Below are 13,954 nucleotides of genomic sequence, written 5' to 3'. Positions count from 1 at the left end.
AGTAAGTCAGATTTATGTGCAAATAATCTTTCAGTATCTCTGCAGACTGTTTACAGCAGTTTCTTTTATTTCAGGTTTCTCATTTTCAATTTTTCTCACGTTAAGCGGTGTGTCCTAGCTCTTGCTGTTTAGCATTTTGTGCCGATATATTGAAAAATTGCTCCCAATTGGTCAGTTATGTTTTAATTACTAAAGAAAATGTAGTTTGTATTTTATCTGGTGTGCAGACATTTTACGTAGCAATCAAAAGGATAAAATATGAATAGGGTGTATGGCCATACAGCTTATGAGTAGCATTAACACAGCCTTCTGAAGAGACTATTGATAACCGATATATTACGGAGACCACAATGAGGGAGGGAAAAAGATGACATTTGAAAGTATGGTCTTGCATTGATTCGCTCCTGAAAAATGTGTTACACTTCTAGTCTGTGTTTTTTTGCAGGAAAGGAAATTACATTGTTGATGCAGACACTGAATACTTTGAGCACCCCAGAGGAGAAGCTTGCTGCACTTTGCAAGAAGTATGCAGACATGGTCAGTTAAAAAGGCTTAAAAGTTATGAGCTTTATGCAAGGTTTCTATCTAATCTGAAACTTAAATTCTGTTCTGCATTTCAAAATTTTAAAAGCATACCTTTAAAGGCGGTTAACAAACATTTGAATTCTGATAAAACTAATGAATATTTTGTGTACATTAAATTTCTAGCCCCCAATATGTATTACTTGAGAAAAGTGCACCTTTGCTTTGTTGACCTTCCCTTAATTGTGAAGTTATTGCTTCATAGAAACTCATCTTATCTGGCGTCTATCGGCAATATGGAAAATTGTCCAGATATGTCTTGTCCAAAAAAAGCAGGTCAAATCAAACCCAGCTAATTACCACCCCATCAGTTTACTCTCTATCATCAGCAAAGTAGTGGAAGGAGTTGTCGACAGTGCTGTCAGACAACACTTACGTAGCAATAACCTGCTCACTGGCACTCAGTTTCGGAACATAGGAGCATGAATAGGCCATTTGGCCTGTCAAGCATGCTCCAGCATTCAATCTGGCCTTGGCTCCTCTGTCAATGCCACTTTCCTGCGCTATCCCCATACCCCTTGATGTCATCCAGAAATCCATTGCTTTCTGTCTTGAACGTGTTCAATGATTGAGTTTCTACAGCCCTCTGGGGTAGAGAATTCCAAAGATTCACCACCCTCTGAGTGAAGAAATTCCTCCTCATCTCTGTCCTAAATGGCCTGTCCCTTATTCTGAGACTCTGTCTCCTGGTTCTAGACTCATCAGCCAGGGGAAAAATCCTATCTACATCTTCCCTGTCGAGCACTGGAAGAATTTTGTAAGTTTCAATGAGATCACCTCTCTTTTGAAATTCTAGCGAATGCAGGTCCAGTCTCCACAATCATTCCCCAAAGGGCAGCCCTGCCATCCCAGGGATTAGTCTGGTGAACCTCCGGTGCACGCCCTCTATGACAAGTATATCCTTCCTTGGATAAGGAGGCCAAAACTGTGCACAATACTCAGATGCGATCTCATAAAGGCTCTATACAATTGCTGCAAGACATCTTTACTCCTGTACTCAAATCCCCTTGTGATGAAGGCTAACATACCATTTGCCTTCCTAATTGCTTGCTGCACTGGCATACTAACTTTTAGTGACTCATGAACAAGGACATCCAGGTCCCTTTTGGACATCAACACTTCCCAATTTCTCACCATTTAAGAAATCCTCTGCCTTTGTGTATTTTAGCTACCAAAGTGGATAACTTCACACTTATTCACACATTCCATCTGCCATGTTCTTGCCCATTCACTTAGCCTGTCCAAGTCCCCTTGAATACTCCTTGCATCCTCCTCACAACTTACATTCCCACCTAGTTTTGTGTCATCAGTAAATTTGGAAATATTACATTTTGTCCCCATGCCCAAATCATTGATATAGATAGTGAACAGTTGTGGCCTCAACACTGATCCTTATAGTACCCCACTAGTCATAGCCTGCCATCCTGAGAATGACCCATTTATTCCTACTCTCTGTTACCCAATTCTCAATCCAATATATTATCCTCAATCCTATGTGTTCTAATTTTGTTTACTAACCTCCTGTATGTGACCTTATCAAAAGCCTTCTGAAAATCCAAATACACCACCTCCACTAGCTCTCCTTTATCTATGCTAAAAGTAACATCCTCAAAAAAACTCAACAGGTTTGTCCAACATGACTCCCCTTTCATAAATGCATGTTGACTCTGGTTATTAATTAGCCCTTTCTCATTACATAATACTAAATCTAAAATTGCCGGATCCCTAGTTGGTTCTTCAACGTATTGCTTTGGATTCCGCCAGGGCTACTCAGCTCCTGACCTCATTACAGCCTTGGTCCAGGTGTATAGTTATCACATCCTTTTATAATAGTTTCTAACGTTTTCCCTATACTGAGGTCAAACTAACAGGTCAGTAGATCTCAGTTTTTTCTCTCCCTCCCTTCTTAAATAGTGGGGTTACATTTGCTACTTTCCAATTTCCAGGAACCTTTCCAGAATTTCTAGAATTTTGAAAGATAGCCACCAATGCATCCACTATCTCCATAGCTACCTCCAATACTCTGGGATGTAGCTCATCAGGTCCAGGGGATTTATCAATCTTCAATCCAATTGATTGTTTTGAGTGCTACCTCTTTATTAATTCTCATTTCTTTGAGCTCCTCATTTCCACAAGCCCCTTGGTTCCCTAGTATTTCTGGGAGATTTTCTGTATCTTCATCTGTGAAGACAGAAACAAAGTCGTTGTTTAGTTTCTCTGCCATTTCCCTGCTCTCCATTATAAATTCTCCTGTCCCTGCCTGTAATGGATCCACATTTGCCCTTACTAACCTTTCCCTTTTCACATAACTAGAGAAGGTTTTATAGTCTGCCTTTGTTTCTCACTAGCTTGCATTCATTTTCTCTCTCCCCTTTATCAGTTTCTTGGTCCTCCTATGCTAGATTCTAAATTGCTTCCAATCCACAAGCTTACCACGTTTTCTGGCAACCTAATAAGCCACTTCCTTTGGTCTAATGCAATCTTCTCTTGTTAGCCATGGTTGATTCACCTTTCCTATTGGGTTTTTGTGCCTTAGTTGAATGTATATTTGTTAAATTTAGTTTAAATACTAGCCATTGCCTGTCTGCTGTCAAAATTTTTAGTATATTTTCCTCATCCACCATAGCCAACTTGCCCCTCATATCTTCATGGTTTCCTTTGTTCAGATTTAAAACCTTCATTTCAGAATGAACTATATCACTTTCAAACTTAATGTAAAATTCTATCATATTATGGTCACTATTTCCTAAAAGCTTCTTTACAGCAAGGTTATTAATTAGCCCTTTCTCATTACATAATACTAAATCTAAAATAGCCGGATCCCTAGTTGGTTCTTCAACGTATTGCTTTGGGTTCCGCCAGGGCTACTCAGTTCCTGACCTCATTACAGCCTTGGTCCAGACATGGACAAAAGAACTGAACTCCAGAGGTGAGGTAAGAGTGACTACTCTTGACATCAAAGCAGCATTTGACCAAGTGTGGCATCAAGGAGCCCGAGAAAAACTAGAGCCAATGGGAATGGGAGGGGTTGAAACTCTCCACTGATTGGAGTGATATCTAGCACAAAGGACAACGGTTGTGGTCGTCGGAGATCAATCATCTCAGCCCCGGGACATCACAGGAGTTCCTCTGGGTAATGTTCTAGGCCCTACCACCTTCAGCTGCATCATCAATGACCTTTCCTCCATCCTGAGGCTAGAAATGCGAATCTTCATGGATGATTGCACAATGTTCACCATTCGTGACCCCTCAGATACTGAAGCAGTCCATGTCCAAATGCAGCAACACCTTGACATCATTCAGGCTCAGGCTGATAAGTAACATTCATGCCACACAATTGACAGCGAATGAGCATCTCCAACAAAAGAGAATCTAACTGTCTTTTCAGGAAACAATACAAAGTCACTCCCAGCTTCCAGCAGGCTTACTTCTCATTCCGCTAAGCCGAAGTGTTCAGCGTCTAGTGTAAAACGTTTCCCTCAGTCTCCCAAGAAATCCTAAACTACCCTCCAACAGCACGGCTCACCCAGATGATTCCTTCCACCTGACTATGCCAGGAGTTCTTAAATTCCTGGTGGTTCCCTCTCCTCGACTAGTGGACCAGCTGCCATCAGCATTCTGCTGGATAGTTATCACAGAGCAGCCTTTTCCCTACTGCCCACAGCTGTTGTTGCCTTTGCCTTTCTCTCCTGGATTCCCCCTCTGTGTTTCTGTTCAGAGCCACTGAGTCAGAAAGTCTGCAATAACAAGAGCATCTACTTTTGAGGTTTTAAACCTAGCAATGTGCATTTCAACAGCACACAGCTTGACCCCCCTCACAAAAAGTTTCAATGGTAACCAAGCCACAGAGGTTTGTTGTCAGGATGAGTTCATAGCAGATCACGTAACTCTTCATTACCCCCTTTTATCTTAAATTAAAGAGAGTTTAAATCATGACCCTCTTACAAAACCTCACATTTATAACAGCTGTACTGCATTACATGATCTTTAGTTTAGTAAAACATTGCCGCACTGGTCCTGATCATGTTGGGTTATGGTGTGTAAAGCTGAAATTCCACATGCTCAGCAAAATGGTTCTTATTTTGACAGAAGTTAAGCTGTGCAAAATTAGTCACTATCCATTGAGGTGATCAAAAGCTTTGACCTACCTGAATGACATAACTGATCTTTCTGCAGCTCGAAGAGCATAGAAATACTCAAAAGCAAATGAGACTGCTACAGAAGAAACAAACTCAAATCATACAAGAAAAGGATCACCTCCGCAATGAGCACAGCAAAGCCATTCTGGCACGCAGCAAATTAGAAAGTTTGTGCCGTGAGCTGCAACGCCACAATCGAACACTCAAGGTAAAGTGATCACTGGTAACTATAGATTAGTGTACAGATGATATCAGTTAGCTGCCATTACAGATACTTCACATATAGGTCCTGTGGATAAAGCCTTGTAGTTGATTTTTTGCTTAACTTACAGATGCAAAACTAGACAAATCTGTAACTGTACAAATTCGAAGTGTGTGGGGATGGAACTGTGTGGCATAGTTGATTAGGACATATGGAAAAAGGACAAAAGACCATCTACTATCAAGTTTGTGGAGACAGTGGCGTAGTGGTAATGCCGCTGGGCTAGTAACCCAGAGACCCAGGCTAACGCCCTGGGGATATGTGTTCAGATCCAACCACGACAGCTGGTGGAATATGAACTCAGTTAATAAATCTGGAATATAAAACTAGTCTAAATAATGGTAACCATGAACCTATCATCGATTGTCATAAAAACCCAAATGTTTCACTGATGTCCTTTAGGGAGGGAAATCTGCTGTCCTTACCCAGTCTGGCCTACACATGACTCCAGGCCCACAGCAATGTGGTTGACTCTTAATTGCCCCCTGAAATGGCCTGGCAAGCTACTCAATTCAGGGGCAATTAGGGACGGGCAACAAATGCCAGCCTTAACAGAAACAGCCACATCCAATGAAAGAACAAAGGAGAATTTTTTTAAAAAGTAAACCCAATCAATCCCATCTTCCTGCAGAAAATCTCAAAGGAAGAGCAAAAAAACAAGAGGAGATAATCTTCAACCAATTTAGGGGGAAAATGTCTCTGAAATTCTGCTCTGATCCATGCAAAAATTAAGCAAGTTCCAGATAACACAGTGACTAGTACCATTGTTCTGTATTAACCAGTCTATTTCCATAGCTTGAGATGCTTTTTGCTCGCTGGAACTTACCCAGTTCCCTTTTGAATGCTTGTATTGAATTCACCTTCAACATATTACTGTCATCTTGCTCCAAGGTTTGATCTCTGTGAAAAGAAGTACTGCCTCGCATCTGTCTTAACACTTTTTTTAAAATACATTCATGGGATGTGGGCGTTGCTGGCTGGGCCAGCATTTATTGCCCATCCCTAATTGCCCTTGAGAGGGTGGTGGTGAGCTGCCACCTTGAACCGCTGCAGTCTATGTGGTGTAGGTACACCCACAGTGCTGTTAGGGAGAGAGTTCCAGGGTTTTGACCCAGTTACAGTGAAAGAACGACGATATATTTCCAAGTCATGGTGAGTGACTTGGAGGGGGACTTCCAGATGGCGGTGTTCTCATGTGCCTGCTGCCCTTGTCCTTCTAGATGGTAGAGGTCGTGGGTTTGGAAGGTGTTGTCTGAGGCGGCTTTGTGAGTTCCTGCAGTGCATCTTGTAGATGTACGCACTGCTGCTACTGTGCTTCAGTGGTGGAGGAAGTGAATCTTTGTGGATGGGGTGCCAATCAAGCAGGCTGCTTTTATAATTTGACCTGATACTCACCCTTGTTTCCCCTGTTTTTATAACTTAGTAGGGGTCAAAATATTTTTTTTTCAAGCGCTCTTGAGATTTTCTTCAGGGACTACTTTTTGGTTTTCACTATGTCCTTTATTAGGTGTTGCAGTCACATTAACTTCTGTATTTGTGTTGACATATGGGCTAATTGGACTCGCACAGAAGCAGAATTAGAAGAATTAATCAATATCCTCAATAATCAGCACCCTTTGATTAAGCCTCAAAACATAACACTCAGGGAAAGCATTAGTTTCCTAGACACAACAATATTTAAATTGGCACAAGAAAACAACAGGCATAAGTTAGCAACAGAAGTGTTTTTTCAAACTAACTGACAGACTTGTACATACAGAAAGCGATCACCCTAAACACACCTTCTGCAGACTGGGTTGATCACAGCTAATGTGTTTTCGTCGCATGTGTGCAAAGCTGGAAGATTTTAATCAGGCATTTTTGGTGCATCTCCAAGCTCAATCTTCAATTTAATTTAGTAATTGATCTAGTATCAATTGGTTTTGCGGAAGAAAGTTCCAAACTACTTCCCTTTGTACATTGAAGCATTACAAATTTCAATCCTGCAAGATCTGGTTCTAATTTTTAGATTATGTTCCCTAGTCCTAGGCTCCCCTAAATTAATTGATTATTTACCTAATTACATTTCCTTTATTACAACAGAGTGACTACACTTTAAAGTATTTAATTAACATAAAGCACTTTATGATGTCTTAAGGTCACAAAAAGCACTAAAGTATGCAAGTCATTCGTTACTGTTTGTGATCTTGGTTTTTGCAGAATAGTTGCATGTTAGTCTCTTAACACAGTCACTGCACTTCAAGTAATTCACAGTATGTGATGACACATGAATCTCTTTTATGAAATAAAACTGTTCAGAATTAAGTTATCCAGTTAAAAGTGATCATTGCAATAGAACCTACTACATTTATGAAAGGTAAATCATGGTTGACAAACTTACTGGCGTATTTTGAGGATGTGGCAGAATAGATAAGGGAGAACCAGTGAATGTGGTGTATTTGGATTTTCAGAAAACTTTTGATGAAGTCCCACAAACGAGGTTAGTGTGTAAAATTAAAGGACATGGAATTGGGGTAATGTATTGGCATGGAAACGGAGGAATAAATAGGTCTTTTTCGGAGTGGCAGGTAGTGACTAGTGGGATACCGCAGGGATCGGTGCTTGGGCCCCAGCTATTCACAATATGTATCAATGATTTGGATGAGGGAACAAAATGTAATATTTCCAAGTTTGCTGATGACACAAAACTAGGTGGGAATGTGAATGGTGAGGAGCATGTTAAGAGGCTTCAAGGTGATTTAGACAGGTTGAGTGAGTGTGCATATACATGGCAGATGCAGTATAATGTGGATAAGCGTGAAGTTATCCAATTTGGTAGGAAAAACAGAATGGCAGAGTATTATTTAAATGGTGATAGATTGGGAAATGTTGATGTGCAAAGCGACCTGGGTGTCTTGTACACCAGTCACTGAAAGAAAGCATGCAGGTGCAGCAAGCAATTAAGAAGGCAAATGATATGTTGGCCTTCATTGCGAGAGTACTTGAGTACAGGAGCAAGGATGTTTTACTGCAGCTATACTGGCCCTTGGTGAGACCACATCTGTAGTAGTGTGTGCAGTTTTGGTCTCCTTACCTAAATAAAAGATATACTTGCCATAGAGGGAGTGCAGTGAAGGTTCACCAGACTGATTCCTGGGGTGGCAGGATTATCATATGAGGAGAAGTTGGGTCGACTAGGTCTGTATTCACTTGAGTTTAGAAGAATGAGAGGATCTCATTGAAACGTATAAAATTCTGACAGGGATGGACAGACTGGATGCAGGGATGATGTTTCTTCTAGCTGGGGATCTAGAACAAGGGGTCACAGTCTCAGGATATGTGGTAGGCTATTTCGGACTGAGATGAGGAGAAACTTCTTCACTCCGGGTGGTAAACCTGTGGAATTCTCTACCGCAGAAGTCTGTGGAGGCCAAGTCACTGAACAAATTTAAGAAGGAAATTGATTTCTAGACTCTAAAGATGTCAAGGGGTATTGGGAGAGCGCAGGAGTATGGCATTGAGATAGTGGATCAGCCATGATTATCTTGAATGGCAGAGCAGGCTCGAGGGGTCGGATGACCTACTCCTGCTCCTATTTTCTTTGATTCTATATTTCTGTTTTTTGCCTCATACTGTAGTCCTTGAACTTGTGCAGCCTTAAGCTAGGGACTTTCATTCGCAAGGAATTTGTTGCCTTAGTGACTTAAAGTTTTCTTGGCTCCCAGTTAGCTGAATATTCCTTTGTTGACATGTTTAAAACTGTTCTCTCACCCTTGTGGCCCCTCTGACCCTTGCACCGTTGCCTCTCTGGTGCTTGGGCTTAATTGCTGCCACTCACTTTCCTGCTGCTCCGCCAATCACAGGCTGTTTCTCTCTTGCACTCGTTGCTGATAGGCTCACTAGTGAGATGCAATTGTTTCTATCAGCAGTGAGCGCGGGAGAGAAACAGCCTGCGATTGGCGGAGCAGCTCCTCACAGATTCTGTCACTTCCACTTTTATCTCATTGGTCGTCCACATGATTGAATTTTCTTGGGCTTTTGTGGGAAAATTGGCCTGCCACCCCATATATTTTGAACCCTGTGGCTTATAACCTAATTATGCAGACTGAGTCTAGCCCCCTCCATTGCCTTGAAGACCTCATTCAAGCAGCTTCAAAGTCTGTGCCATTCTAAAAAAAAATCTTAACTCTCTTTGCTTTTCCTGATAGCTGAGGGTCTTTAAACTAAATATTGTTCAAATTACTCTCCTCTGAACCTTTCTCGGGCCCTTGGATCTTCCCACCACATAAAAGAACCAAACCTAGATGTGTGTAGATGAGGGCAATGCATTTGACGTAGTCTACTTGGACTTCACCAAGGCTTTTGATAAGGTCCCGCATGGGATCCAAGGCAATTTGGCAAATTGGATCCAGAATTGGCTGAGTGGCAGGAAGCAGAGGGTGGTGGTGAGGGGTGTTTTTGTGACTGGATGCCTATCTCCAATGGGGCTTCACAGGGATTGGTGTTGAGTCCCTTGCTGTTTATGATGTACATAAATGATTTAGACTTGAATGTAGGAGGGTTGATCAGTAAGTTCGCGGATGACACAAAAATTGGTGGGGTTGTAAATAGTGAGGAGGATAGCCTTAGATTACAGGAGGATATAGACAGGCTGGTCAGATGGGCTAATCAGTGGCAAATGGAATTTAATCCGGATAAGTGTGAGGTGATGCACTTGGGCAGGACAAACAAGGCACGGGAATACACGATGAATGGTCGGACCCTGGGAGGTACCAAGGATCAGAGGGACCTTGTGTGCATGTCCACCGGTCCCTTCAGGTAGCGGGACAGGTAGACAAGGTGGTTAAGAAGGCATATGGGATACTTGCTTTTATTAGCCGAGGCATAGAATATAAGTGCAGGGAGGTTATGCTGGAACTGTATAAAACGTTGGTTAGGCCACAGCCAGGGTATTGCGTGCAGTTCTGGAATCCGCATTATAGGAAGGATGTGATTGTACTAGAGAGAGTGCAGTGGAGATTTACCAGGATGTTGCCTGGGCTGGAGAGTTTTAGTTATGAGGAGAGATTGGATAGACTGGGGTTATTTTCCTTGGAGCAGAGGAGATTGAAGGGGGACATGATTGAGGTGTATAAAATTATGAGGGGCATAGATAGGGTAGACAGGAAGGAACTTTTCACCTTGGTAGAGGGATCAGTAACCAGGAGGCATAGATTTAAAGTAACGGGCAGGAGGTTTAGAGGGTATGTGAGGAAGAATTTTTTTCACCCAGAGGGTGGTGGGAATCTGGAACTCTCTGCCTGAAAGGGTGGTAGAGGCAGATACCCTCAAAACATTTAAGAAGTATTTGGATGTGCACTTGGGATGCCATGGCATACAAGGCTATGGGCCGGATGCTGGAAAATGAGATTAGAATAGTTAGGTACTTGTTTGTCTGGTGCAGACTCGGTGGGTCGAAGGGCCTTTTTCTGTGCTGTAGACCTCTATGAAAGCAGACTAGGGCTTTATACAAGGAAATTATTTACTTTTTTTATATTCAGTCCTAGTTATTCTTCCTAATGTCCAATTTGCTTTCACAAAAGCCTCACAGCACTGGTCATGGATCTTCAATGACTCCAGTTGCTATAACCCCTAGCTTTGCAATCAATGGTATATGCATGTCTGAAATTGTCAGCCCCAGGTGCCTCTTCTACACTTGTCCAAAAATAATTTCTGATAAATTTGGCTTCATTTTCCCTTTGCAATTTGATGCGTCTTCATCCTTTCATCAAAAGGTTCTCAAATATGAGTCAAAACTAAATTTGGTGATGGTTCCTCCAATGTCTTAATCTAGAACATAAATGGAAATGATTCACAAGAATAGTCGTAAGGATGAGGAAATTCAGTTATGAAGATAAATTGGAGAAGTTGGGATTGTTCTCTTTGGAGGAGAAGGTTCAAAGGAGATTTGATAGAGGCATTCAAAACCATGAGGGGCCTGGACAGAGTAGGTAGGGAGAAACTCTTCACATTGGCATTCACATTAATGAAAGCACTGCCTGAAGGTCATTATTATGCAAAAAGTTGCTGGACTATGGGGGAAGGACAGTGGAGTGACACTAGGTGAATTGCTCCTTCAGGGGAGCAGCCCATTCACAATGGGCTGAATGGCAGCCTCCTGCTCTGTAACCATTTTATGTTGATGCGCAACACTCCTTGATTACTCTGGACTCCACTATTAAATATTAAAGTTTAATTAGATTTGTCTAAGGACATGATTAGTTAGCCATTTTGTTTTATTTATTCTTTCATGGGATTTGGGTGTCGCTAGCAAGGTCACAGTTTGTTGCCTATGCCGAATTGCCCTTGAGAAGGTGATGGTGAACCGCCTTCTTGAACCACTGCAGTCCATCTGGTGCTGGTATGTACACACACACCGCTGTTAGGAAGGGAGCTCCAGGAATTTGATCTAGCAACAGCGAACGAACGCCAATAAATTTCCAAGTCAGAATGGTGTGTGGCTTGGAGGGGAACTTGCAGGCGGTGGTGTATGCATCTGCTGCCCTTGTCCTTCTACATGGTAATGGTCTGGAAGGTGCTATTGATGGTGGCTTGGCAAGTTGCTGCAGTGCATCTTGTAGATGGTGCATACTGCTGCCATTGTGTGTTGGTGCTGGAGGGAGTGAATGTTTGTGGATGGGGTGCTAATTGAGTGGGCTGCTTTGTGTGTCAAGCTTCTTGAGTGTTGTTGGAGCTGCACTCATCCAGGCAAGTGGGGAGTATTCGATCACACTCCTGACTTGCGCCTTGTAGATGGTGGATAAGCTTTGGGGAGTCAGGAGGTGGGTTACTTGCCGCAGGATTTCCAGCCTCTGACCTGCTCTTGTAGCCACAGTATTTATATGACTAGTCCAGTTCAGCTTCTGGTAAATGGTAACCCCCAGAATGTTGATAGAGGAGGATTCAGCGATGATAATGCCATTGAAAGTCATGGAACGATGGTTAGATTCTCTCTTGTTGGAGATGGTCATTGCCTGGCACTTATGTGGCACGAATGTTGCTTGCCACTTGTTGGCCCAAACCTGGATATTGTCCAGGTCTTGCTGCATTTGGACATGGACTGCTTCAGTATCTGAGGAGTCGTGTATGATGCTGAATGTTGTGCAATCATTAGCGAACACCGCACTTTTGACCTTTTGATGAAGGGAAGGTAATTGATGAAACAGCTGAAGATAGTTGGGCTTAGGACACTAACCCGAGGAACTCTTGCAGTGATGTCCTGGAACTGAGATGATTGACCTCCAACCACAATCATCTTCCTCTGTGTTAGGTACAACTCCAAACAGTGGAGAATTTATCACCTTATCCCCATTGGCATTAATTTTGCTGGGGCTCATTGATGCCACACTCAGTTAAATGCTGCCTTGATTTCAACGGCATTCACTCTTCCCTTGCCCCTTGAGTTCAGGTCTTTTGTCCATGTTTTGACCAAGGCAGCATGAGGCCAGGAGCCATGTAGTCCTGGCAAAACCAAAACTGAGCATCAGTGAGCAGGTTGTTGCTGTGTAAGTGCTGCTTAATAACACTATGGACAACACCTTCCAACATTTTGCTGATGACTGAGAGTAGACTGATAGGGCAGTAATTGGCTGGGTTGCATTTGTCTCCTTTTTGTTGTCCGAACATACCTGGGCAATTTTCCACATTGTCAGGTGCATGCCAGCCTGGAACAGTTTGGCTAGGAGTGCAGCTGGTTCTGGAGCACAAGTCTTCAGTACTATCACTAGAAAGTTGTCAGGGTCCATAACCTTTGCAGTATCCAATCCCTTCAGTCATTTCTTGATATCGCGTGGAGTGAATCAAATTGGCATTTTTGATGCTGGGGATTTCTGGAGGAGGTTGAGGTGGATCATTTTCTGGCTGAAGATGGTTGCAAATGCTTCTGCCTTATCTTTTGCGCTGACGTGCTGGGCTCCCCCACCATCAAGGTGGGACTTATTTGTGGAGCCGCCTCCTTTGAATTAGTTTAATCATCCACCATCAGTCGTGCCACATCCAGTTGTGAGTGCAGTGCTAAGATCTGATCCGTTGGTTGTGAGCTTGCTTAGCTCCGTCTATCGCATGCTGCTTCTGCTGTTCGCCATGCAAGTAGTCCTGTGTTGTGTCTTCACCAGGTTGACGCCTCATTTTTAGGTATGCCTGGCATTTCTCCTGGCATGCCCTCCTGCACTCTTCATTGAACAAGGTTTGATTCCCTGGTTTGATGATAATGGTAGAGTGGGGGATATGCTGGGCCATGAGGTTACAGATTGTGGTTGAGTACAATTCTGCTGCTGCTGATGGCCCACAGTGTCTCATGGATGCCTAGCCTTGTGTTCCTAGATCTGTCCTGAATCTGTCCCATTTAGCACAGTGTTAGTGCCACACAACATGATGGAATGTATCCTCAGTGAAGATAGGACTTTATCTTTGCAAGGACTATGCAGAGCTCAAGTAGGTTTTTCCTTTTTTGGTTCCCTCACCACCTGCTGCGGACCCAGCCTAGCAGTTGTGCCCTTTTGGAGTTGGCCAGCTCAGTCAGTACTCGAGCTACCGAGCCCCTCTTGGTGATGGACATTGAAGCCCCCCACTCAGTACATTCTGCGCCCTTGCCATGCTCAGTTCTTCTTCATAGTGGTGTTCAACATAGAGGAGCACTGACTCGTCAGCAGAGGCGGGGGTCGTTGTATGTGGTAACCAGCAGGAGGTTTCCTTGCCTATGTTTGACCTGGTGCCTTGAGACTTCATGGGGTACGGAGTCAATGTTGAGGACTCCCCGGGCAACTACCACGCGAGTGTCTATCACTGTGCCACCACCTCTTGTGGATCTGTCCTGCCTGTGGGACAGAACATAACCAGGGATGATGGTAGTATGTGGGGTATTGGCTGAGAGATTTAATTTGATGAGTATGATTCTGTCTCTCCCGATTTTAGCGCAAGCCCCCAGTTGTTAGTAAGGAGGACATTGCAAGAG

At 43.1% G+C, this 13,954-nt stretch overlaps 1 protein-coding gene across 2 annotated transcripts in view; it reads left to right on the top strand.

Annotated features, from left to right (window-relative positions):
- The window catches only part of LOC144696158 (alpha-taxilin-like), a 74,866-nt gene that overhangs the window by 18,818 nt on the left and 42,094 nt on the right, over nt 1-13,954 (top strand). For both annotated transcript variants that reach the window (XM_078567516.1, XM_078567515.1), the window contains exons 3-4: nt 446-537; nt 4,759-4,929. In XM_078567516.1, the coding sequence (XP_078423642.1) occupies nt 446-537; nt 4,759-4,929 (263 nt within the window). The remainder of the gene's footprint in view (nt 1-445; nt 538-4,758; nt 4,930-13,954) is intronic.

This window comes from Cetorhinus maximus, chromosome 21, assembly GCF_964194155.1.
Source record: "Cetorhinus maximus chromosome 21, sCetMax3.hap1.1, whole genome shotgun sequence".
NCBI lineage: Eukaryota > Metazoa > Chordata > Chondrichthyes > Lamniformes > Cetorhinidae > Cetorhinus > Cetorhinus maximus.
The sequence above is the reverse complement of the archived record's forward strand: the minus strand, read 5'-3'. Positions and strand labels throughout refer to the sequence as shown.